The sequence below is a fragment of the Carassius carassius genome, chromosome 39 (assembly GCF_963082965.1).
Source record: "Carassius carassius chromosome 39, fCarCar2.1, whole genome shotgun sequence".
Taxonomy (NCBI): domain Eukaryota; kingdom Metazoa; phylum Chordata; class Actinopteri; order Cypriniformes; family Cyprinidae; genus Carassius; species Carassius carassius.
Genome location: NC_081793.1, coordinates 22162817 through 22188092, shown reverse-complemented (window position 1 = coordinate 22188092; position 25276 = coordinate 22162817). Strand labels below are relative to the sequence as shown.

Genomic DNA, 25276 nt, shown 5'->3' with positions numbered 1-25276 from the left:
GAGGTACTGGCTTCCGGACTCTGTTAAGCATGTGTGTGTGTGTGTGTCTTCTCTGCCTTTTGGCCCCACGGCTCCTCTTTTGGCTATGAACAGTTTGTGGTCAGGCACCGCTTTTCAGTGCCTCCTTTATCTCCCCCGGTCAGGTGTGTGTGTGCTTGTGTGTAAATGTGTATCTGAGAAAACTTTTTGTTTGTAGTCATATCATAGAAATGAGCCAATGATGAGACATGCTGGCTCAACCTAACTGATAACCAGATAACTAAACGTCCAACTGCCTCATTGAGACAGATCAGTCAAAGGTGTGTGTTTTCCAAACAGAAAGCACAAGATATGGATGAGTGGACTCAAACCGTTATACTCAGAATATTCAAAACACTGGAGCGCAATTAGCGTCATTTACAATGCTCTTTTCTATGCAAAGTTAATATGATAACTGTCAAACTCCAGAAAGGACATAAAAACAAAATAAAAGTGGTTCATATGACACCTGTGCTATACAATATAATAGCTTGTGGCAAATAGACTGAAATTTTAGTCATTACCACTGATAATAGTCCCCTTAGTTGAGCAGTTAAAGTTGCAGTGTTATGGAAGTAGTGACAAGTCTTTTATTCCATGTTTTGACGTATATCAGAGTGAATGAAACAAAAAAGAAAGAAATATAGAGCAGGGACTTGCTTCTGTCTATCAGTTGGATGATGGGTAAGATATCTTCGTTAAAACTTTTGAGGTAAAAAAAAAAAAAAAAGAAATGCATGGATGAATTTTTCACAATTAGATCAATAATATATGTGTTTATTTTAATTTCATGGCAGTGCTGTGACTTGAGTTGAGTTGAATTCGAGAACCGAATCCAGTTTCCTACAAATTGTTTTGGAATTGTATCCTTTTTTATTGAATAATTTCAAAAAAAATATATTTTTTTGTTTTTGTGTTACAAACTAAATAAAACAATTCCAATGAAGAATGATTAATTTGCATTTTGTCTGTCATGAGTTCTCAAAGGCAGAATTAAAGATTTTCAGTGAATAATGAGTTAATTTTTGGTTTTATTTACACATAAGGCTGCCGTATGACTTTAAAAGATATAGAATACTGCTCATGAATTATATGAATCACCACGTGTATGATACTTTCATGTTTCTTTTTGTGATTTTGGAACTTGACAGCCCCGTTTAAATTCATTATACAAAAAAAAGTGGCCAAGATATTGTTAAAACATTCTTCTTTTAGGTTCCACAAAAGAAAGAGAATCATACAGGTTTAGGATGACATGAGGATGAGTACATTTTGGGGGTGAGCTGTCCCTTTAATTCTAAGCATGCATGCTTGTCAAAGTGAATTTAGTGTATGAAGATTTTAAATATTTTTAACCTTTTCCATTAATGTTTTCCTGTAAAAGGCTACACACATTACTATCAACCTGGACGCCTGCTTTCCCATCTGTGTGAACCCTCTGAGAAACATCAGGTTGTGATTGTGTGCCTGACCAAAGGATGCTTGTGTTTATTCTATCCCTTTTTCTTTCGCACACACACTTACACACAATTGTGCCCTCTAAATCCTCTAAACAAGTGTTGTGAGAGGCATTAACCACGCAGCTGAGTGCTTCGTTGGATGTTAATGTAAAATGCCTGGAGCAGTAGAAGTGAAGTCGGAACAGCAAAAGCTCTAAGATTTTATACTATGAGTGTGTGTAAGGATGTCAGGTAGGTCTGTGCACTACATTTGTGTGAGAGAGAAGGGAATTGGCTCAAAGCAACAGAGAGGGGATCACCTTTGAAGTCCCAGCTGGTGGAGGAAGCCAGGCTTGGCATGCTGCATGCAGTGACTGTGAATGTGTGTGTGTGCGTGTGTTTAACCTGGGAAAGGACATGGAGACAGTTTGTATATTTCATAATAAATGAGAGTATACGAGGAAAATAATTGGTTACAGTAGCTCATGTAAACCCGCTCAAATATATGTTCTCCCCCCCCACACACTCACACACAAACACTGTCCAAATGATTGTTTTTAAGGACTGAATCCAGGAAGCCCCCATCGGCATGCTGCCAGCTGGCCAAACTCCAGTGTCGGGCGCTCAGCCAAAACACAGATCTGCCACCCGAGACTCTCTCTCTTTTTCATACACATACTCTCTTTCCCTCCATCTCATTGTCCATCTTTCTTTTATCTCTCACTCATTCAATACCTGAGTTATTCTCGTTGATTTACTGAACCACTCTTCCTTTACATTACTGCTTTTGTTTGCCCCTTTTTATTTTTCTTCTCTTTTAAAACTTTTTTTTCAACATTTGTTGCTTTGAGGTTGTAACACCTTCTCTTACTGTTTATTACAGATAACCATTTATCATAAAAATATATGTATATATGTATATGTATATATATATATATATATATATATATATATATATATATATATATATATATATATATATACTCAAAATGTAGGTTGTTTGAGCAGTTTTAAAATGCACTCCTGAAAAAAACGTATCACAGCTTCCATCAAAATATTAAGAAACACAGCTGTTTTAATACATTATTAATAATAAATTCTTCTTAAGCAGCAAATCAGCATATTAGAATGATTTCTGAAGTTAGTGTTAATGGCTACTGGAAATTGATTCGTTGATTCAGCACATCTCACAAATAACGGAGCTGACAAGATCCCCTCCTCTTCGTCTCTGTGTTTTGCTCTCTCCTCCCTCCATCTGCCTGCTTCGTTTTGCTGCTTCACTTCAATTAGAAAATTAGATGGGCATGTTAGAGTCAGTCCTGTTTTCTTTTTATATTGTACTCCTTTTTTTCTCTTGATATCAGTTTCAATGACAAACTTTTATTTGCATGACAAATTATGTAATGCAAAAATAAAATGCCAATAACTATATTTGTTGTAACAAATAAAAGTAAATACCTTTTAAAAATCTATTCTATTATCTAATCTATTCTATCTATCTATTCTATCTATTCTAAATCTATCTATTAAGTAAAAGAAAATAAATTAATAATCAGCAAGAAATAGATTATCAAAACAACAAATATTAAAGATCTATAAAGTTAAAGAAAATTTTGTGGTAATAATGAACTGTAACAGAGACACTCAACTCTCTCACTCCCTTTTCTTTGCCAGAAATCTTTGTTCACATATATATGATTAGTAAGGGTGTGTGTGTGTCTCTATTATCCTTTTCCAGTAGGTCGCATGACATGCAGTGGGGTTTGTACTGTACATGGATGGTGAATTTGTCATGCTCTTGACAGGCTGTAATCTGATGCACTTTATTGTGCCTTACATGTAAAGGTGTAAAACTGTGTCATGGGTGCCAGTAGAGCTAGTATTGAGTTACACAGAGTGATTCTTAATGATTGGAACAGATCGACTAATTTTTATTATTTTATTTTATTTATTATATTTATTACGGATACTTTTTTCTTTCAGTGATTTAGATATTTATATTAAACAGTCACGGTAATACAATATTTTGAAATTAAAATGAGAACATTTTAACAGAATATTTTAGAGAGCAAGGGGAGGTAGGTGAGGTATGGAGTGGCAGCACATATTTTTTTAACAATTTCTCATAGATTAAAAAGAAAATGACCTCCCTAAAATAAACATTGTTGCTCAGCTCAACAGTGTTAATGTCTGTAGGTATATGATTGAATGGGTTGTTCTGTGTGGCTCCATTTCTGCTTTTGCTCTCTTTCTCTCTCTCTCTCTCTCTCTCTCTCTCTCTCTCTCTCTCTCTCTCTCTCTCTCTCTCACACACACACACACACACACACACACACACACACACACACACACACACACACACACACACACACACACACACACACACACACACACACACAAAACTATTGATCTTCTTTGACTTTGTTTGGGATACTGTCCAACACTCCCCACCTGTACTTTTCACTGCTTCTCAACTTACAGAACAAAAACAGTCTTTTGGCTTCTGAGCCGAATCTCAGTTTAATCTGGCACACTGAGCTCCTGTGGCTCCATCATTCTTCATTTAGATTAATACAGTTTTCATTCAGACTGGGGAGATGTAGTTTACAATAAGTGTGTTTGATTAGTTATGTGTGTGTGTGTGTGTGTGTGTGTGTGTGTGTCTCGTCTTTCTAGCCTGTAATGGTCTGTACTGGACTGCATTTATTGCTCATCATTAGAGTATGATTGCTTTCAGAGCATGCCGCTCTGCTCTAATTGTTGCCATTAAATTAATTGTGGAAGAGAGGGATTGTGGTTATTGTTGCCTCCTCTTCTTTTCACTCCTCTGGTTCTCTTACGAGAGCTCTCTCGTACTGCGTCTTAGCTAAGACGCTACGGGAAAAGTCTCTTTTCACGAAATACTGAAGCAAAAAATTATCCTTAATTTTGTATTTTTGTAAAGCGCATTTGCAGCAGTACACAGCCATAGGCGAGACGGCTCGTTCGCTCATTGGCTTGTTCTGCGGCAACTGCACAGCCTATCGAGCGCGGGCTGATGCAACATCAGACCAATAAGGGCGCTTCGCGCCCTTCTTGCCACTTCCCGCCGAAACGGGTGTGGCCCAACCTATAAAAGGAGCTCGAAAAGGCTGACTCACCTGATTTTTCATCTCTTCAGCGAAGCTCACGCATCGCTGGATCACGGAGGAAGCAAGCGCCGTCTGAGAAAGCACATCAGCAGGACGAGCCATTCTGAAGCTGCTGGCATCGCCGCCTTCCATTGCCGTTCCTGCTGCGCTATCCGGCGCCTATATCCTTTCAATCCTGTTATATACAAGCTGTTCTTTATGTCTGTGTGTGTGTTCGCCCTGCGACACACACTCGTAAAAGAGCTCGCGTCTTTTTTAAGATGCCTTCCTGCGGCTCGTCAGAGCCCCACTCAGCGAGGGAGACCGGTACGTCATCTGTGTCTCCTGCCTGGGTGAAGATCATGCAGCGCTCGCTCGCTGACGGCGGATGCCCCCACTGCGAGCTGTTGCCATGGTGACTCTGAGGACTCGCCTGGCCTTTTTCTCTGAGCCTGCATTCTCCGCTGCGCTGAGGCGCCGTAAAAGCATCGCTTCCAGCGGATTCCGGAACCGTCTTCAGCTCAACCGAGCTCGCCGGTTCGCCCTGCTTCACCGGCCCCCCCCTGCATCGCTTCCCGGTGGGCAGCGCCCGCTGTTTGCCGGCGCGTCGTCCGAGGAAGTCGATCTCAGGGCCGCGTCGGGGGAAGAGGACACGCGCTCTCTGCTGGCTTCGGGCAGTGATGGCTGGGCGAGCTCCGAGGATCTCGCGCCTTCTGCTCAGAAGCCCAGCAGACGAGCTGACATCGAGAAGGAGCTGGGGCGAATGCTCGTGTTGGCCGCGATGTGTCTCGGCCGCGAGTGGTTTGCACCAGCGCCCCCCCCTCTCGTTCCCGGCTGGATGGTATTTCCCTTTCGGATGAGCGTACTTCTCAAAGCCCGCCTCATTTCTTCCTGAGCTTCACGAAGAGGTGGCGAAGGCTTGGAACGCTCCATATTCAGCACGAACTCGTTCGTCTGTCTCACTAGCATTCTCCACACTGATGATGCTAAAAACAGGAACTACCACTCACTTCCGCCGGTGGAACAGGCGATAGCGACGCACCTTTGTCCGCCCTCTGCTGGACGGCGGCAAAAGCGGTGTTGCCATCTAAAGCCTCCTGTGTGACGCTGCGTCGGCACTACTAACGATGGCTGCTTCATTGAAGCGCAGGTGTACGAGTTCCGCTGTGGCCGAGCTCTCACTCAAGCGCGCCGCTGTTTCAGTTCCAGGAATTGTGACTGTCTCAGCGTTTTCTGCAATGCGCAAGCCTGCACAGTTGCCCGCTTGCCTGCACACAAAAGCCGTTATCACAACAGCTTCAGCAACGCAGCTCGAGACCCCCGTTCTCGCTCTACTGGCCGTCGCCCCGCGCCGCGGGGACCGCGGCAGAGGATTACGGTGAGGCCGGGAGCCCCGAAGCCATCCTGGGAAAGCCATCTACGCATGCTGCATGACGCTGCGTCGGCACTACACACGATGGCTGCTTCATCGAAGCGCCGGTGTACGAGTTCCGCTGTGGCCGGGCTGTCACCGAAGCGCGCCGCTGTTTCAGTTTCCAGAGATTGTGACTGTTTCAGCGTTGTTTGCAATGCGCAAGCCTGTACGGTTGCCCGCTTGCCTGCACACGAAAACCGTTATCACGGCTACCCAGATATTTCCCGAAAAAGGTGTAATTTCTGGTGTCCCGGCCACGGCCGATGGTGCTATAAATGTAGTGACGATGCCCACTGCTCAGTGCCCATCTCCGCATATAAGCACAGCCCTTCACACAGGGCTCGCGCCTATAAAAGCGACTCAAGTCGATCACGCGCACTACATAGTAGACGTGCCCACTCCTCAGTGCCCACAATCACTATGTCACACGCGTCATGTGGTTTCTGTAAAAACGAAACCCGTGCACGTTCGTCCGGCCACGGCCGATGGTGCTATAAATGTAGTGACGATGCCCACTCCTCAGTGCCCATCTCCACATGTAAGCATAGCCCTGCACACAGGGCCTGCGCCCATAATGTCGACTCAAGTCGGTCGCGCACACTGCATAGTAAACGTGCCCACCCCTCAGTGCCCACAATTACTATGTCACACACGTCATGTGGTTTCTGTAAAAACGAAACCCGTGCATGCTCGTCCGGCCACGGCCGATGGTGCTATAAATGCAGTGACGATGCCCACTACCCAGTGCCCATCTCCACATGTAAGCACAGCCCTGCACACAGGGCTAGCGCACATAAGATCGACACAGATCGGTCGAGCGCGCCGCATAGTAAACGTGCCCACTTCCCAGTGCCCACATACACTATGTCACATACGGCGCGGGGCTTCTGTAAAAATGAGACCCGTGCACGTACATTCTGCACAGGCAGACAGCGAGTTGAAAGTGGTAAAAGTGCACACATGCAGCCCACGGTTACTCGCAGATATATCGAGTCCCACGGGACCCGCTCAGCCTCCCTCCAGTCGGTTAAGCGCCGGAACGGGGTCGAGGAAGAGCGATCTGCCCGCTGTGATCAGCGCGCTCCCCGCCTCAGATGCGCAGCACACTCGAGCGCCGCCGTTGCCCAGTCAACAGAGCGCGTTTCGCATCCAGCCCTTAGCCATTCATGCAGATGCATGGTCAGTGCTTCCAGGGGTTTCGGATTGGGTGCTAGGCATTATAAAGAGAGGCTACTCGCTACAGTTTTCTCGACGCCCACCGTGCTTTTCAGCGCGCGTCGAAACTACGGTCAAAACAGAAGTAGCACACATACTTCGGGCCGAAATATCAAAACTGTTGAGCAAAGGGGCTGTAGAGCCTGTGTCTCAAAGCGAGGGGGGGCTGTACAGCAGATACTTTCTGGTGCCCAAGAGAGACGGGGGTCTCCGGCCCATACTGGATCTAAGACAGCTGAACAGGCATTGATGAAACACAGTTTCAAAATGTTCATGACCAGGAAGCTCCTCGCGCAGATTCGCAGAGGGGACTGGTTCATGTCAATAGATCTGAAGGACGCGTATTTTCAAATACAGATAGCGTCAAACCACAGGCGATATTTGAGATTCGCCTTCGAGGGCCAGGCATACCAGTTTGCAGTCCTGCCATTCGGCTTGTCCGTAGCTCCTCGTACGCTTACGAGGTGCATGGATGCAGCGCTCGCTCCTCTTAGACTCAGAGGCACACGAGTGCTGAATTATTTGGACGACTGGCTGGTTCTGGCCCGATCATGAGCGGAGCTCATGGACCACAGAGCCGTTTTACTCGATCACCTCGAGAAGCTCGGCCTCAGTGTCAATTGGGTGAAGAGTTCGCTGAACCCCAGTCAGACGATCCTGTTTCTGGGTATAGTTCTGAACTCGTGTTCCATGACGGCGCGGCTGTCACCACAGCGCGCGATGGGCATTCAGCGTGCAGCGAGTTCTTTCCGCTGTGGCGCGACTGTGTCGCTCAAACACTGTCAAAAGATGCTGGGTTTCATGGCCTCAGCATCTCCGGTTCTGCGGCTGGGCCTGCTCCGCATGCGCCCCCTGCAGTTCTGGCTGAAGGCTCGAGTGCTGCGCAGAGCGTGGGCGTCTGGCCGGCTGCATTTCAAGGTCGATCAGAGCTGTGTTGCGGCTCTAGCACCTTGGACAGCGAACGGCTGGTACCGATCAGGTGTAAGCCTGGGGACTTCCCCGAGTGTGAAAATGGTGTCGACGGACGCCTCCACTTCGGGATGGGGAGCGCTGCTCGAAGGCAGACCGTCCTTTGGCCTATGGTCAGAACGGGAAAAGCTCCATCATATCAACTGCATGGAAATGCTGGCAGTGGAGAATGCGCTGACGCGCTTTTGTCCCCATATCAAGGATCACCATGTCGTAGTCCGTTCGGACAACATGTCCGTGGTGTCCTACATAAATCGCCAGGGCGGTCTCGGGTCCCGAAACCTGTACAGGCTGACGGAACGCCTCCTGATTTGGGCTCAACGCAACGTGCGCTCGCTGAGAGCGGTGCATGTGCCTGGACTGCAGAATCTGGGTCCAGACAGGCTGTCCAGAGGCAATGTCCCTACGGGAGAATGGTCTCTACACCCGCAAACAGTTCGGCTGTTGTGGGAGAGATTTGGCATGGCGGAGGTGGACCTCTTTGCGTCCCACGGAAACGCTCACTGCCCCACATTCTTTTCCAAGAACGAAAGCGCGCTGTCACGGAAATGGCCGTGCTGCCCGCTTTATGCGTTCCCTCCCGTCTCCCTCCTTCCGCAGGTGATAGAACGGGTGAGAGAAACGAGATGTTCAATACTGCTTGTGGCACCTCTTTGGAAGAACCATCCATGGTTCCCAGATTTGATGCAATTAGCAGATGTCGCCCCATGGCCGGTACCGTTGAGGAGAGATCTCCTCTCGCAGGCCAGGGGCTCGATTTGGCACCCTCGACCGGAGTTGTGGTCCCTCCATGTATGGGCACTCAACGGTTACCCGCTGATCTCGCAGGGGGAGTGCTAAATACCATCACTCAGGCTAGAGCTCCGTCGACACGACGTCTGTATGCCTCGAAGTGGTCGGTGTTCTCCAGCTGGTGCACAGCTCGAGGTTATTCACCCCTTAGTTGTGAGGTGACGGAGGTCCTCTCCTTCCTACAGGAGCTGTTGGATAAGGGCAGAGCCCCATCCACGCTCAAAGTTTATGTGGCGGCCATCGCGGCGTTTTCTGAAACGGCGTCCGGTCAGTCAATAGGAAGGAACGATTTAGTCATCCGGTTCCTCAGAGGAGCTAGGAGGCTGAATCCTCCCAGACATCCGTCAGTCCCTATGTGGGACCTCGCGGCGGTTTTGGAGGCCTTGAAGGGTCCCCCTTTTGAGCCTATCCAATCGGTTAGCCTTCAGCATCTGTCGTTCAAGACAGTATTCTTGTTGGCTCTCGCTTCTGTGAAGCGTGTGGGTGATTTGCACGCGCTCTCGGTGAGCCAGTCGTGCTTGGAGTTTGGGCCCAATGACTCAAGGGTCATACTCAAACCTAGGCACGGTTATGTGCCGAAATCCCTCAACACACCGTTTCGGGCTCAGGTTATTGCCCTGTCTGCCCTGCCGGTGTCAGGGGAGGATGGAGACTCGAGTCTTCTTTGCCCTGTCAGGGTTTTAAGAGCTTATGTGTCTCGCTCTGCTGCCTCTCGGCAGACGGAGCAGCTATTTGTCTCGTTCGGTGGACGTTCCAAAGGAATGGCTGTTTCGAGACAGACTCTATCCAGATGGATAGTTGACGCCATAGCGTTAGCTTACGCTTCCAGGGGCCTTCAGTGCCCGTTGGGCGTCAGAGCACACTCCACAAGAGGCGTCGCCTCATCGTGGGCGTGGTCTACTGGGATCTCCTTGCAGGATATATGTATGGCGGCGGGTTGGGCCTCGCCGTCTACATTTATCAGGTTCTATAACCTGGAGGTTCCCGCCTTGCAAGCAAGGCTGCTGTCGGTATAGAAGAATCAGGGCCCTGAGGGGAATTCTGAATTCATGAGCGCTAGGCGCTGCCGACTGTTATATGGGCAGTATTGCGTAAGACCCGCATTGCCACATTGGTCAGGCCTTGCCTCGGCTGTGTGATGTCATATTGCCGCATCTACGGATGCTGCTAGATATGGGACGGAGGGTTTTTCCCCCTTTTTTCTGTCCCGGACTCTCTGTGAGTCCCTCAGGTGACTGTGCACTGTAAATCCTGGGCGTTGCTTCAGGTTTATCGGTGTGTGATCCCTGCGCGCACGGCGTTTTACATCGGGTTCCCGTAGCGTCTTAGCTAAGACGCAGTACGAGAGAGCTCTCGTAAGAGAACGTACTCGGTTACTAAACGTAACCTCGGTTCTCTCTAGAAGAGCGAACGAGTACTGCGTTCTCTGCCGTGCGTACGATTCACTCTGGTTCGCTTCGGCGATGAAATAAATCAGGTGAGTCAGCCTTTTCGAGCTCCTTTTATAGGTTGGGCCACACCCGTTTCGGCGGGAAGTGGCAAGAAGGGCGCGAAGCGCCCTTATTGGTCTGATGTTGCATCAGCCCGCGCTCGATAGGCTGTGCAGTTGCCGCAGAACAAGCCAATGAGCGAACGAGCCGTCTCGCCTATGGCTGTGTACTGCTGCAAATGCGCTTTACAAAAATACAAAATTAAGGATAATTTTTTGCTTCAGTATTTCGTGAAAAGAGACTTTTCCCGTAGCGTCTTAGCTAAGACGCAGTACTCGTTCGCTCTTCTAGAGAGAACCGAGGTTACGTTTAGTAACCGAGTACGTTTTACCTCAACTGTGGTGGTTTAGTCTTGTCTGGTCTGTTCAGTTCTCTTATTCTTTCTGTCTCCTTTTTAAGACTGCATATACCATTCAAAAGTTTGGGGTCAGTAAGATTATTTTTGATAGAAATTAATAATTTTATTCGGCAATGATGCATTAAATAACATTAAATACTTTGCAGTACATTATTACAAAAAATACCCCACACATTTACAACTGACTGTGCTAACCATCCCTCATCTTGCATGTTCACATTTAATGTGTGTGTCTCTCTGTATCTGTACATGCTGCAGGAGCTTGTATGTGTGTGCGCACCAAGTATGTGTGTGTTGATAAAATTGAAATTCTGTGGCTGTAGGAAACAGGTGCAGCCAGAAGGCCTGATATTACACATCTGGACTCCCCTGTGATGTCACTGTCAGCAGGATGCTCCACTGGTGTCAATTAGTAAGAGAGGCAGGAGAGGGGGAGATCTCCTTCCCTCCTCCTTTGTCTCTCAATCTCTCTCTCTCTCTTTCAGACACACTCACACATGTACCTACAGACACTTGACCGTAAATTGTCTGTCTCATAATCTGCCTCTCGAAATGATATGCTCCTTCTTTATCACACTCGCACTCCCTTGTTCACATCTCTCTTTCTCACTTTTTCCCTCTTGCTTATTGATATATGTGTTACACAAAGGTTTAATTCATGAGCCAAATGTCTGTTACTGTAATGAAATTCTAAATAAAGGTTCAGAATGTGTGCATTCAACAGTATCACCAACCACAAAACTGTCAGCCTAGACTGGTTCATGCTGGTTAATACTAAAGATAAAAGAACATGCACAATTAACTATCCAATATTGACAGGAAAAGAAAAAAAAGATTCTCTAATATTAGCTAAAGATTTATTGTGCATTCATTTGTTCATTTGTCTTCCAAAGTTCTCTATTGTGACAGGACGGATAAGGTCATGACAGTGTGTGTGTATTGTAGGCTATGGGACAAAGGGACAACTCTGTGGAATGCTGAGGATGAGCATTATGGACTGCTGTTTACTTTGGCCCCAGACTGTTAAACTTTTAACTGCATCCAATTATACTGTGTACAAGGACAGGGTCTCAAACAAATACATGCACAAACACAGGAACACACACTCAAAAAGACAACAGGATACCCTTACTTGGACTACCATTTTACTGACAGACAGAAGTACCCCCCCCCACCAGATGGCTATAATAGCTCTGTGTTGAGGGCTGCTTAAGCGTATGACCCTTGTGTGCCTGGCCATTGACCTCTGCTGCTCTGTGGTTGGGTTTTAGCCATGTGCTCAGTTTTATGTGCACACATAAATACATCCCCCTGTAGCCTTCACTATCACTGGACACAGTTCAGTGTCCTTGAAGATGCAGAGTCAAACTGAGTTGCCATTTAGCTCCATCTGAAGCAGTGTGCTGTAATATTAAATAATTGTAAAATGGAAGTTCTAAAAGCTCTTGTTTAGTTGAAATACTCATAAATGTCGAGTAAAGAACTGAACTTGTTTGTGCAGGGGTTTCTGGGAAAGGTTGTAACATGCTGTAGGGCTTCATGAACCTGCATCCAGCCACAGCAAAAGGCCAAAACTGTCACTCTCTTTTGTTACATTTGTTTATCCTGACAATATTCTCTCCCCTCTTTCCTTTCTCTCTCTCAGCCCCAGGGTATCCCCACTTTTCAGGGAGTCTAGCCCCCACCTTCCTGCCCATGAGCCCCCTGGATCACCATGGCAACAGCAGCGTACTCTATGGACAGCACTGTTTCTATGATTCTCAGAAAGGTGAGTAAGATTCAATTTCTTCTGTCAAGCAACAATAAACAGACTTTGCAAAAGTATTTGTGTAAATTTATTTCTTTTCTAAGATTTCTATCTACGAAGCCTCCCGTCGCAGCCCCACCTTCTCTCCACAAATCACAGCCTCCCACCACTATCTAGGACTGCCCCTGCCCACCTGCTGGACTCCTGCAATCGTGACAGGGAGCCTGGGAGCACAGCTTCCCAAAAGAGCTCCAAAGAGATGGGTGTAGCGGAGCGAAGAGTAGCACCTGGAGGAAAAGAAAAAGAAAAGAGTAAACAAGAGTCCAAGCAGAATAGGCATCATCATGGTCCTCCCACCCTTCACCACCAGCACCAGCACCATCCTCATCACAACCCTCAAGACCTAGAAGAGGACTTCCGGCACAAAGATGACCCCAAGCACCTTAGTTCCTGCCTGCTTAGCACCAAGACCCATAATGGCTCTGATCCAGGGGCCACCACCAGGGGCTCCCTACCCAGTTGTGTGGGGCCGGGGGCCTCTGTTCTGGGGACTGGCAGGCAGACAAGCGGAGAGGGTCACTGTTGCAAGGAGGGGGTCAGTGGAGAGATGCGAATTAGTGAGCAACCCTCAGACTGTCTTCGCCACAGTGCCATGCTGGGACATGTCCACCCTTTGCCCTATTCCATGCCCCCTCCTCTGGGCCTAGGATCTGCCATGGGAGGATCCTGGCTGCACCCAAGCCATCCACACCATCACCATCCTCATCATCCCCACCCTGATCTTTTCTGCCCACCACCCCCTGCTCCACTAACCATGCCCACTGCTCAGGTAAAGAGTCTTGCCAGGGACTCTGAGGTGACAGGGCCTACCTTTGTGCCCTCTGTGGGGCCACAGGGAGACAAAACCAGTGGACCTTTCCAGCTGGGGAACCCTCACTATCGAGGTGTGGGAGGTGGGATGGTTGCGGTTGGGGGCAGTGTGGGGAAAGAAACGAAAACTCCTGAGAGGAGTAGCAGTGGAAGTCGAGCAGCTACCCTACTGCCTCCTCCGAGTACCTGCCAAAGAGAATCTTCCCAGCAGCAACATGCATATGTCAAAGCAGACAAGAGCCCAGACTGGCCCCCAGGCCCCCATTCACGCACAAACGAGGTTCAACACAGTCAGAATCAGCATCCCCACATGGTTCGTTCATGTAGCTTGGACAGCAGTGAGGAATCTGATACCTTCCGTCCCTCTCTGCCACAGGGGACAAAGGGTGGCCACCAAGCTAAGAGTAGCATTTATGCAAGTACTCCACCTTTCCAGGACTGTTCCCACTTAAGTCAGTCAAACAGGGCTTCATCCGAAGGTAAAGGTGCCACAGATGTTGAGTGTACTCTTCAAAGGAAGAGTCAGAGAGTTGCACGGATACGTCATCAGCAGCACAGTAACAGGGCTAGCACTGATGGACAGGGTCCAGAGTTGGAGCCTGGCAACAGCACACAAGACAAAAGGAAGATGAGCATGGAGTCGACATCACAGATATACAGCGGGCATCAGACCGGCACTCATTCCTCCTCGGAGGTGCGAGGACATCCGGCTCGACTGGATGAAGAACTACACAAGGCTTACAACTCTCTGGGGGCTGCTTCCCAGACGTCACATGGGGACCGAGGGCCTCTTCCTCCTCTAACTGCCCCACAGGAGGCCACACTGGGCCCCCAGGGACCTGAAACCAATGCCATGAGAAGTCTGATAAAATATAGCAGCCAGCAACCACAGCTGTTCTCTCAGAAGAGCCCATTTGGTGGCCTAGGCTGCCTCAAGCAGAGGGCAGTTACTGGGGAGAAGAGTGAAAGGAATGAGAGAAATGACAAAAATGGAAGTGTTTTGAACTGTACTCTACAGGAGGTGAAGCAGACCCTGCCCCCCAGGAGAGCCTCGTCATCTGGGGAGAATGAGCACTCGGAGCGGGCAGGCAAGGACTCAGGGGAAGTTCAGGGGGAGGGAGAGGTGCGACAGCCCCCTGTAGGGATAGCAGTGGCCGTTGCCAGGCAGAGAGAGCCCCCGTGTCGCCTGCCAGACGGGCATCCCACCCACAGACACCATAGTAGAGTATTGCCCAGCATGAAGGGTAAGCGTCTCTCAATGGGAGGTCTGGTGTTTGTGTGTGTGTACAAGAGTGTGTTCTAACAAGCTATATATGTTCAGTTTACTGGATATACTTTATGAACTTTTGGAAACTTCATAGAAAAACAAGCTTGTGATTAAGAGAATGATCAAAAACAAGATATTTTTGGTTGTTTAATTCAAATTATTAAATTATTAATGATTTGTAGGTATAACCTTACCAGATTGGGAATTTTAGGTGTTACCGTGACTGCCAAATTGCTCTTATAATCTTACAGCCACCTGTTTAAAAAACTGAGTATCTATTGCTCAGTTGCAACACCTAATCTGTATCTGATATCTGAAAATGCTGCTTTTTCAGGCAGTAAACAGAGATAGAATGAAACAAGGCATAAATCTGAATCTAATAAGTGTATCTTTCTGTACCTTTGATATCCCGCTATCCTATATTTGTGATTTAACATTTTATTGAAAAGATTATAAATGTTGTGTGCACCAGTAAAATTAGCAAATAAATGAGTTTATTCATTGGCGGGTTTCTAGATTGTGTTGCTGAACTATTCTGTGTTAGGTGTTGGACGTCCAGTGTACCCGCTGGAGCAGGAGGTGGATGAACACACGAAAAGAGTCTGTGAGGAACAGCTTGGACTGCCTCCATACGACAGAGAGCGAGAACTCCTCCTCAGGTATGGCTGTTAGTCAAATTGATCTTTGCAGTAGAATATCTGAATTTACCACAATTAGTTGAATATAAACAAAGACCAACCTGAAAAGTTAGCATGCTGCACTGTAGTTGTAATGCCATAGAGAGTAACTTTGTGCCATTTTGATGGCTTCCCCTCAGGGAAAACAAAGACAGAGTTGACTTTGCCAGGATCCACCCCTCCAGTAGTTGCCATGGAGATTTGACCTCACACCTTATTGTGCCAGGCGGTAGCCAATTAGGCACTGAGCCATCTGCTCAAGCCAATCCTGCCCATCATCACTGGATGCCTCGGACAGGAAGTCCCTCCCTCTGGATGGGGCACTCTTATGGTAAGCAAATCTGTTTTTGCTATTTTGATGATATTAGATTACAATATACTTCACTTGTTGTCTTGTTGAATTTCTGCATGTGTTGGTTAATTAGTTTTACCCTACTAAATAATCAATGAATTGCCCATTAGTATTGAAACATAAGCTTAAATCTTTCATCATTAAGCAGCTTTCCATGTCCCTGTTTAGGTCTCAGTCATGCAGCATTGCACCAGAACTTGACCCCTGGTTTCTCTGCAACTATGCCCAGCTCCTTGCAACCAGTTTTGCCCCTGCCTCAGGACCCCTCTGCTGCCCTGGTGGTATTGCCTACCGAGCCAGCAGCCCACCCTGCTACCCATCACCTTGGTACATTGCCCAAAATTACTAGAATTATATTTGGCTGTTGTAGAAACAATATTAATAGGTTTAATTATGGAGGAGTATGGTGGGTATTCAGCTCCACATAATGTGTCATTGAGTATTTCAACTCAATGACATATTCATATACATTTTCATGAATTTTTTTTCACTCTGAAATATTTTTTAATTATTTGGTGCAGTCGCCTTTTTCCAATGGGACACAAAAGATGATTTTCAAAGAATCTTCACCAGGCTTTCCCCCCCATAAAATGATCAGTTAATAACTAGAAATAAATAGAGAGTTTATGTTTGGGTGAATTTTTACTTTTACAGCCAGACAATTACAGCAATTTAATCCATAGTCATTCTGTCCACTTTTTTTTACCTGTTCTGTAATTCGATTCTGAATTCCCTTCCCCTTGGGTCTAATGTCCCTTCCCACTCTGTACAGTTCCATCTCATCCCCTTTTGCCCCTGTATCATTCTGTAATCATTATTGTGGAACGCTTCACTAAGCCAAGCAGGCATTTACAGCACATTGTACTATGGACTTAATGGGAACAGTTTCACAAGCAGCCCTAATGCACACTCTGAATGCACAAAGTAGAATTAGTCTAACTGTTTAAACAAATTATCATTTCAAGTAGATAGCTTGCGTATTTGACTTTGAGTTTGTGGGGAGGAGGGTGGCGTATGCATAGATAAGCGTGTGCAAGTGAGAGAAATGGAGATCTAAAATCATTGTGTGGGTGTACGTTTCAGGGACTGTTGGTTTAGATAAAATTTGTATGAATACGTTAGTGCTTGCACAGCAACAGAATTGGCCCAGGTGGGTTTTTAGGAGTTTGTCTACTTTGTGTCATTGTGTGGAACCTGAGGAGGTAAGGAGCACACGAAAAAAATAACAATTTAGGGATCAAACAGAAAATAATTTTAGTAGTTACGCAGGCAAAGGTATTTTATTTTACAACAAGTTATTATGCACTTTAAAACCAAAGGGATATTTAGGATTAGCTCGTGCCAGCAGGTTGTGATGCACAATGCCATCTGAGCAAAGTTTGGATGTGGTATTCTTAGAATCTCTTTAATAGTTTTAAACTCTACTGCGCTGTGCCTTGTCATGCCATGCTGTGCTCAGTTGTGCTATCATGTTTTCACAGTTCTGGCATTGTGCTTTTGATTTGTGGTGCATCTCTGAATGTCTTTCTACCCTATTATATTGTGCCTTGCTGTGCGGTGCATCATCACAAGGCTTTTAGCAGTATTGTGCTGTGCTGTACTGTGCTCTGCTGTCCTGTGCTGTGCTGTGTGGCTCTGTTCGGCATTTCTCCTTCCCACACTGGCTGTGAAATTTAATTAGCTATCTGCTCCTTAGCGTCACACTCCCCTTTCCACAACAAAGAAGGGAAGTGCATCCATTGGATCCCTCCCTAGGGAAACATAACCCTGTCCCAGTAATCTTTCCCAAACAAAGGTCCTTGCCATACATCAGAGAAGGAGGGGCGGAAAATATGCAGCATGCAAAACCAAATGGCTGAAAGAAAAACATATTGTGTTGAAATTTCTGTGGGCTGAGGCTCAAGGCTGAGACTAAGTGCTTTGCACAGCTGCGCTTCATCCCTCTACACTCTCTCCCTCTCTCTCCCTCTTCCTCCATCATTCCTATCTGATCAACTCGTTTTAGAAATGGCAGACTCCTCTCAAATATCCTGCTTGCTTGGTGATTAAATGGCACAAAAGTGCATCTGTGATATGCCTGGCCACATATAGTCAGGCTTTGAAAGTCTGTTCCACCTTTCAGCTTATCTAATTAAAGGGATAGTCCACATAAAAGTGAAAGTTCTGGCATGATTTACTTACAATCACGTCATTTCGAAAAACATATGACATTTTGAAGAACTGTTTTTGTTTATATAGTTAAGGGATTTTCATTGTATTTCATCGAAATAACTTCCTTTGTGTACCACAAAAGAAAGTCATACTAGTTTGGAACAACATGAGGGTGAGTAAATTATTTAAAATTAAAAAAAAAATTATAGATTTTTAAATTTTGTCTGAATTTTTCAAATATTTGATGTCACTTACATGGCAAATTTTGTCAAATCCATTGATTTATTTCATCCTCAAAACAAAAATGCTCCTTGTACCTTGTAGACAACTTTGTTTCCAGTTAAGTTATTTTGCATCACTCATTTAAATTGGAACTGGCGATTTGAAGTTAAAGCATGCATGCAATATGCATCATGCGGCCTTGTGAGGCCGAAACAACAGATGACCTCAACACTTCCGTGTCTATCTCCCCTACTCAAAAGTTAATCTCTGTGTATTACATTTTTGCTCCTTTTTAAGGCCAACACTATCACCTAACCCTTATTACAGGCATAATAACTCCATTAGGAGCCATTTGGGAGTAGACCCTTCTTGCCCGCTCTAAGCAGGCTGTCAGGAAGGTCTTGTCAGAGGACCCACATTCATGTGACAGTTTGAGTCAGCAGAACTGAATCGTCTTGACTGGCACTGCGGCGTGCACAAGCCAGAGATCAGGCAAGTGTGGCTGGTGAGCTCACTGGTGACCATCATTTTGCGTTAATCTGCTGTGGTATGACCAGGCTAACAGTGAGTGGAAGGGACAGACAATGTAAAAACGAGGCAGTATGCATTCTCTCTCTGCCCACGGGTTGAGTGCGTTACATGATGAGGAAAGGGTTGTGGAAATGTGAGGCTTTTTTGCCCTGGGGACGGAGGATGACTTTTGGAAAGAAAAAAGAGAGCAGATGAATAGAGTGACAGAAAAGGAGTGGAATCTTTTAGCCGTAAATCAATAGGCCTTCAGAGTGATAAGTGAGACTTGCCTTGAGGCAAAAGAAAAACCTTTGTTCATTCTTTTCTCATTCCTTTCTCTCTCTTGCTCTCTGTAGATGTAATGGAGCAGCAGGGACTGTGGCCCCCTGTTTACGGAGCCCGAGGGCCTGCCTCACACATGCAGCATCCTGCTGTCTATTCCCGCTCCCAGTTTCTACGGCAACAGGATCTCTATGAGCTGCAGCAACATCAGCACCAGCAGCACCGCGCAGCACAGGCAATGGAGCTGGTGCACAGACACAGTCACTCGCAGGTAACACATGAAGGAAAAAGTCAACGTACATCTGGTTAGCAACGTTTCCTCAAACCCCTCAAGGTGATTTCCCAACAGCTATTTCTTTACAGAAGCCCGGCGTCTTTCAGCAGCCTTTCACAACCCAGGGTGCCTGAGGTTGTGAAAGGCTTGTTATTCCTTCTCTCAGAAATTCATAGCAGTTATGACCAAAGAATGGACGGCTTTCATTTTCAAAGCGCATTTTATTGTTGGAAGATTTGAAAGAATGGGACTCTTCTCAGGAATGGGGCAGGATTCCGGCTTTTATCTGACTGCTTCTGTACAAAGAAGCAGAGCAGAATGCAAGTGTATGATGGATCATTAGCACTCATTGTACTGCTTCCCTGGTGCATGTCTTTATGCAAGAAACCTGTGATGACTGAATCATAATTAGCTCCATGTTAGCATCCTTTTTCCAGTATAAATGCATTTCAGTTGTGAGGTAACTGGGAATAATATTGATATGCATAATGTTTGACTTTCCAGTGCTGGTGTAGGACTCTGTGTTATACAGTCTCTGAACCTTGTTTGAATTTCTGGTGTTTTTGCAGAGGAAACCTGAGGATCCCCCCATCGATCTGGTTGAGGAATCGTTTGAGCTCCACAGGTCCAAGCACACTAAGCCTTTCTCCGTTGGCCCCTCCACTAAACTGCCCCCCTCCTCCTCGTCCCCAGGGGGCTGCACTTCTCGCCTTTCGCCCTGCTGTCGCTCGCCCGCCCCACGGTCCAACCTCAAGTGTACACCCTGCATGCCCTGCCCTGAGCCCAGCCCGGCCGTTGCTGCCCCTCGATCCCCAGCACTCAGCCCCCCTCACGCCACCCCCCGCCACCTGCCAAAACCTGTAGAGTCCCAGGACAAGAGGAGTGAGGGCCAGCCACCACAGGACTACCCTCAGTCACTGGAGCCTGGTGAGTGGGGAAATGGCAGCATTCATGTCTGTTATTTCAGTAGAACTAATAGTAAATTTATTTATAAATATTAAGTGTAAGGAAGACTCATTATATAAGCCCTATAAGCTGGACTCATTAATATTAATTAGGTTTTGTTATGTTGGCACAACTTATTTACTTAAAGGCTAATGCTAGTAAGTTAGCGTTAGCCATAACATATCATAGCATAAATATAACATTAAAAAAAGAATAAAAAATATAAACTATAACAAAAAATATGATTATTTATGGCTTTTATAAAGTAAAAATAATACAAATCAGATTTATATCTAATATCAGCCAATTGACAATCCGTTATTGACATAAAAATATTAATAATTATTGGCAGTAGTTTCTGACAAAATTTCCATATTGATGCAGCCCTGCTTATTTCCCAAAAAGAGGGAGAACATACTTTGAAATGACTAAAAGAATGTTTGCTAAGCCCCTATACGGGCTTAGTATTTGAATCAGAACATATTTTAAAATGAGTCCAATGATAAAAAGGAAGTTGATTGGTTTATTTGGACTAATAATCCAGTCTGAAAAAAGGGGTGAACAGAATAAAGCAAATAATAAAAGCCAGAATAGTGCTTTTCTCTAACACGCTTGTTTTGGTGATTGTTAAGGACTGTATAATTTGACTGGTCTTTCGAGGGTTGTGACCACCACGGGGCATCGATTAGAATGCAAACGAGATGTTCCGTTTAGGTGTTTTATTGAAATAAAGGTTTAAAGTATATTTGTGTGGTTCTGAAATAGAGATACAGACATAAATCAGTAAAAATGTAAACTCTCTATATAAATAACAAATAATTATTACATGCCTAACAGGTATATAATAAACAAACACAATCAAAATTAAATTATAGTTTTGTTATGTATGACTTGAATACAGTGTTATAATAAATGATTATTACTAAGTAAATACAAACTTACAAATGCAGTAGTACACGATGTCTCTATTCAAATATTGCTTTGCTGTACATTAATTACAACAATATACAACATGCCAAATTCAGCTGAACATATAATAATTATGGACTGCAGAGTTACTCCTTAAATTAAACAACATTACACATCGTACAAGAACAGAAGTTATTTCAATTAAGGCACATAAGGTTTGCAGAGCAACACTTAACTTAATAAGTGTTACTTAATAAACAGCATTCTCAACAATTAAACACAAGAGAAGTACGAAGCACCGCCATTATACTGTACGACAATGAGCAGCAACATGCCGCGACATTATTGTGAGGTAAAAATAACAACCAACTTCAGTATACTTACTGGTAGTTGCACGCACACAATACTAGGAACTTGTAAATAAGTACAGCTACACTTTCTTATATTATTTATGAAATAACACTGCACAGTCTTTCAACGTCAGCGAGCTCTTCCAACTGTTTCGAAACGGAAACTAAAGCTGTCTGCTTCCGCGAGCCGCAGAGCGCAGTGACACTTCTGATTGGCTGATTCTCAAGCAGTCAGTTTGGTTTTATCTACCTGAAAGGAGTCGTCCTTCGTCACAACGCTTCCTATCCCAGTGCCCTCGAATTTGAGTCTAAAAAAAAAACAGTGCTCCACAAACCCCTAGGGGAGAGGGAGTGAAGTGGAAGAGAGAAGTAAAAAAAAGAATAGAAGAGATGGTCGAATAGAAAAATGAACAGAAGAGAGAGAGATTTTTCTGCAGATAAGATGCAAAGGGCCTTTGAAGGACTTGTTGCCCTCTGATTACAATCAAGACAATCAACCTGTTAATGTGAATGGAAGAGTCAGCACTGACTTTTCACATTGTGTTTGAGTCTTTGCACCATTGTATCCATTTGTGACACATTTGTATGTGCAAGAAAGCATAGACGCCATAGGGAATGGCTTGCTGTACAGTGTGTGTGAGAGAGAGACAGACAGAAAACAGTAGGGAGGTCAGTGAGACAGCAGACAGGGCCTCTCTTATCCTACAGAGGTCCTTGAATGCTGGCTGGCGGAGGGATATGCATTCATCTGGCGGATGAATACCATCTATAATACAGCACTGAGGTGACAGGGCTGGCTGTGCAATCACACCCAGACACCATGCTGTAATCAATATACGTGGCAATGCTACAGATCTCATATAGACACACACACACAAACACACACACTCTCGCCCTTTCATGCAAGCAACTTGTCCTTTGCAATCGTTTTCACTTGCGCAGCTGACGAGACGAATACACACTCTCACTTAAAGACTAGTTTATACAAAAACATTCCTCCATGAGCTCCTTCCATCCCTCTCTTGCACACTCTGCATCCATAACAACTTGAACATAATTCAATATTCATGGAAAATTTGCTCATGCCTGCACCATAGCCTTTATGGCGCCGGTTCCATTATGTGTGTGAGTTATACTAGATAAACAGCGAATGGTACACACTGTCGCTAATGCTTCTGTATACAGCATATATATCACCCCTCTCTGCACTTCAGCAGCAGGGGGCCATGCCCCTTAACTGACAAGGTCATATTGTGATGTGTATTACAAAAGAATGCTAATGGATTGCTGGTTCGATGTGCGCTGAAGTGTGTTTCAGGAGCAGTTAAATCTTTATGCTTGTAATAGAGTGACTTCAAACAAGGCTGAGGAGCCCAAACCAACATCAATGTTTATGGAAACACTCAATCAGTTTTATTCCCATTTTTTCCTATAGATCTCCCTCCTGGCTACACTTATCCCGCCATCGCCATGGGTTACAAAGGTGGTCCCTCCCCTCAAGAAGTCCAATTGGCTGAGCATGTAGACTTGGAGGCGGAGCAAGCAGAACCTGCTGAACCTGCGCCCCAGCCCCACCTCCTTTCCCCCAAAGGGAAGGAGCCTGAGTGCCATACTGGAGTGGGTTTTCCCTCTAGAACGTCACAGGAAGTAGATGATGTAGAGGATGAGGGTGGAGTAATAGAAGCAGACGGACAGGTGGATGCCACTCTCTCACAAACTTCCCTTTGCCCCATTACTGACTCTACCGTAGTGGACCCCCTTCCAGATGGAGCGACTATGATCCCCAACAGACAGGCGAGTGGAATCGAGAGTCCGGCAACAGCTGAAGACAACAAGAAGAAGGTTGAGGAGCTACAAGACTCAGCTATGATCACCACCCAGGATTATCATTCTGTGGAACCTACTAAGCAGGATCCAGAGAGGACTGCTGAGGATGAGTGCACATCACCCACTGACTCATCCTCACCGCCTTTCTCCCCCTGCCCCGTGCCCTCTGCCCTGGGCAGTCAGTACCCTGGGAGCTGCATTTGGAGCCTGGAGCTGCTCATCGCAGCAGCACTGTGTGCTACTCGAGATGCCTGTATGGTGGTCCCTGTGCCTATGTCTGGGAACACAGTTGCCCCAAATTATGGTATAGAGTTACTGAGTGAACTGGCAGAGCTGGAGCGATGCCAACTGCAGAGGAACAACAGAGAAGAGGACAGAGGTAAGGCTGAACATGCATGAGCCCCCCATTATTCAGTATACCAGTTGATCAAGGTTTTCAATGGGAAATTCATAAATTCTTGCTATGTTTTCATTCTCTGTGCAAAGTTTCAGTGACTTTCAGGGGATGTCTGGTTTTGTAAAGGAGTTGGTATATGATATATTTGGTTGGCAATACTAAGGTTAATCTTGGCAAAATTACTTGTTGTCCCAGCACAGTTGGCCAAATATTTAAATAAAATACTTTTAAACTGCAGTTTTATGAAAATCATTTACAAAGTGATGTCAGTGATTATGCATTTGAATGTTTTTCATCCAATAATAATCTGAAAAGACCACAAGTGCTTGAGGTGCCAAAAGACAGTTTGAGTTGCACAAGATGAATCCCCAAAAATTCCCCCAAAATTCCCTTTAGATATCCTTTTAAAAACGAAAAAAAAAATTTCACTTGGATGTACGAAACAATATGTAAGAAAATATATGTTGCTACTTCCGTTCCATAAGCTAGAACATAATATTGCAATCATATGCTTTGTTTAAGCTATTGCAAACAGCTTAAACAAATAAAAAGAATTTAGGACTGGGACTTGATTATATCCATTGGATGTTGATGGGATGGATTCATATCTGAATGTAAGTTTGCTGTGGATTTTAAGAAAGGGAGTTTAGGCAGACTAATTGATAGGAAAAGTCGACCATACGTCACCAGAGAGAAGTTTGCTGTTTCCCCTGAAAGATCGAGTTATGAAATTTTGATTAAAAATTACATGTATGCAAAAAAAAAATTAACATAGGCATGGATGAATCGTTCACTTTAAGATCACTAACAAGCATTTAGAAAGTTGATTTTGAATTTCATGCCGCTTTAACCAATTAGTTTTATGCTGCTAAGATAGTAAAATTAACAGTTAGCTTGCTAACATTTGTGGTAATTGAAATGTGTTGAAAAAGAAGACTGTCTATCCTGTAACATTTCCAGCACCAACAGGTTTAGAAAAGGTAGTTAAAAAGAAAGTCTATTCTTTCTTATCACAATAGAAAGCACACCCAATCACCCACACGATTTAATTCCTCATCAGTGATTTGCATGAGCGGTCTTGTAGCACTGTGATACTGGCGGCAGGGGACGACCACGACAGTCTTTTTTTTTTTTCTCTCTCTCTCCTCACAAAAAGAGGTGCAAAAAATAGGGGTTTCAGCCCAGCAAGATCTCCAGGCTTTGTGTGAAGGAAAGATAACAAAGCCCCCCCACTCCCCCCCCCACACCACCATCCCGACAATACGTGCAAAGACAAACCGAAATACACACAAATGCTAACCCTCAGCTGACTGTCCAGCTTTCCACTCTCATAGGAACACACACACACTCAATTGTGCACAAGCTTACAATCTTGCCTTCTTTTCCTGCCCACAGATCAAATGCTTCCCATTCTTTTGGGGCTCAGCACTTCCTGTGGGAGAGACTAAGCGGTGAGGAGGGGGCCATGTTTTTAAAAGGTTTTAGCCTGTCTTAAAAGGCAGCTCTAATGATAGCTAGTTCCCCCCGCGTCCGCCGTTTTGGACTGTGTCCACTCACTCATCCTGTGGGACGGCTCCCCTGCCCCTGCTCCTCAAACCTGTTTGATCACTTTTATATGCCTCATTTTAGATGGAAAAAAGCCCCAGTGCTTTCCCACAGCTTCAGAGTCCCTCAGTACGAAGTTGATGAAA

At 45.3% G+C, this 25276-nt stretch overlaps 1 protein-coding gene across 4 annotated transcripts in view; it reads left to right on the top strand.

Annotated features, from left to right (window-relative positions):
* Positions 1-25276, top strand: part of LOC132121638 (BAH and coiled-coil domain-containing protein 1-like) — a 94146-nt gene that overhangs the window by 45446 nt on the left and 23424 nt on the right. For all 4 annotated transcript variants that reach the window (XM_059531245.1, XM_059531246.1, XM_059531243.1 and 1 more), the window contains 8 exons: positions 12451-12573; positions 12657-14666; positions 15234-15348; positions 15507-15697; positions 15887-16045; positions 18958-19154; positions 19727-20084; positions 22797-23567. In XM_059531245.1, the coding sequence (XP_059387228.1) occupies positions 12451-12573; positions 12657-14666; positions 15234-15348; positions 15507-15697; positions 15887-16045; positions 18958-19154; positions 19727-20084; positions 22797-23567 (3924 nt within the window). The remainder of the gene's footprint in view (positions 1-12450; positions 12574-12656; positions 14667-15233; positions 15349-15506; positions 15698-15886; positions 16046-18957; positions 19155-19726; positions 20085-22796; positions 23568-25276) is intronic.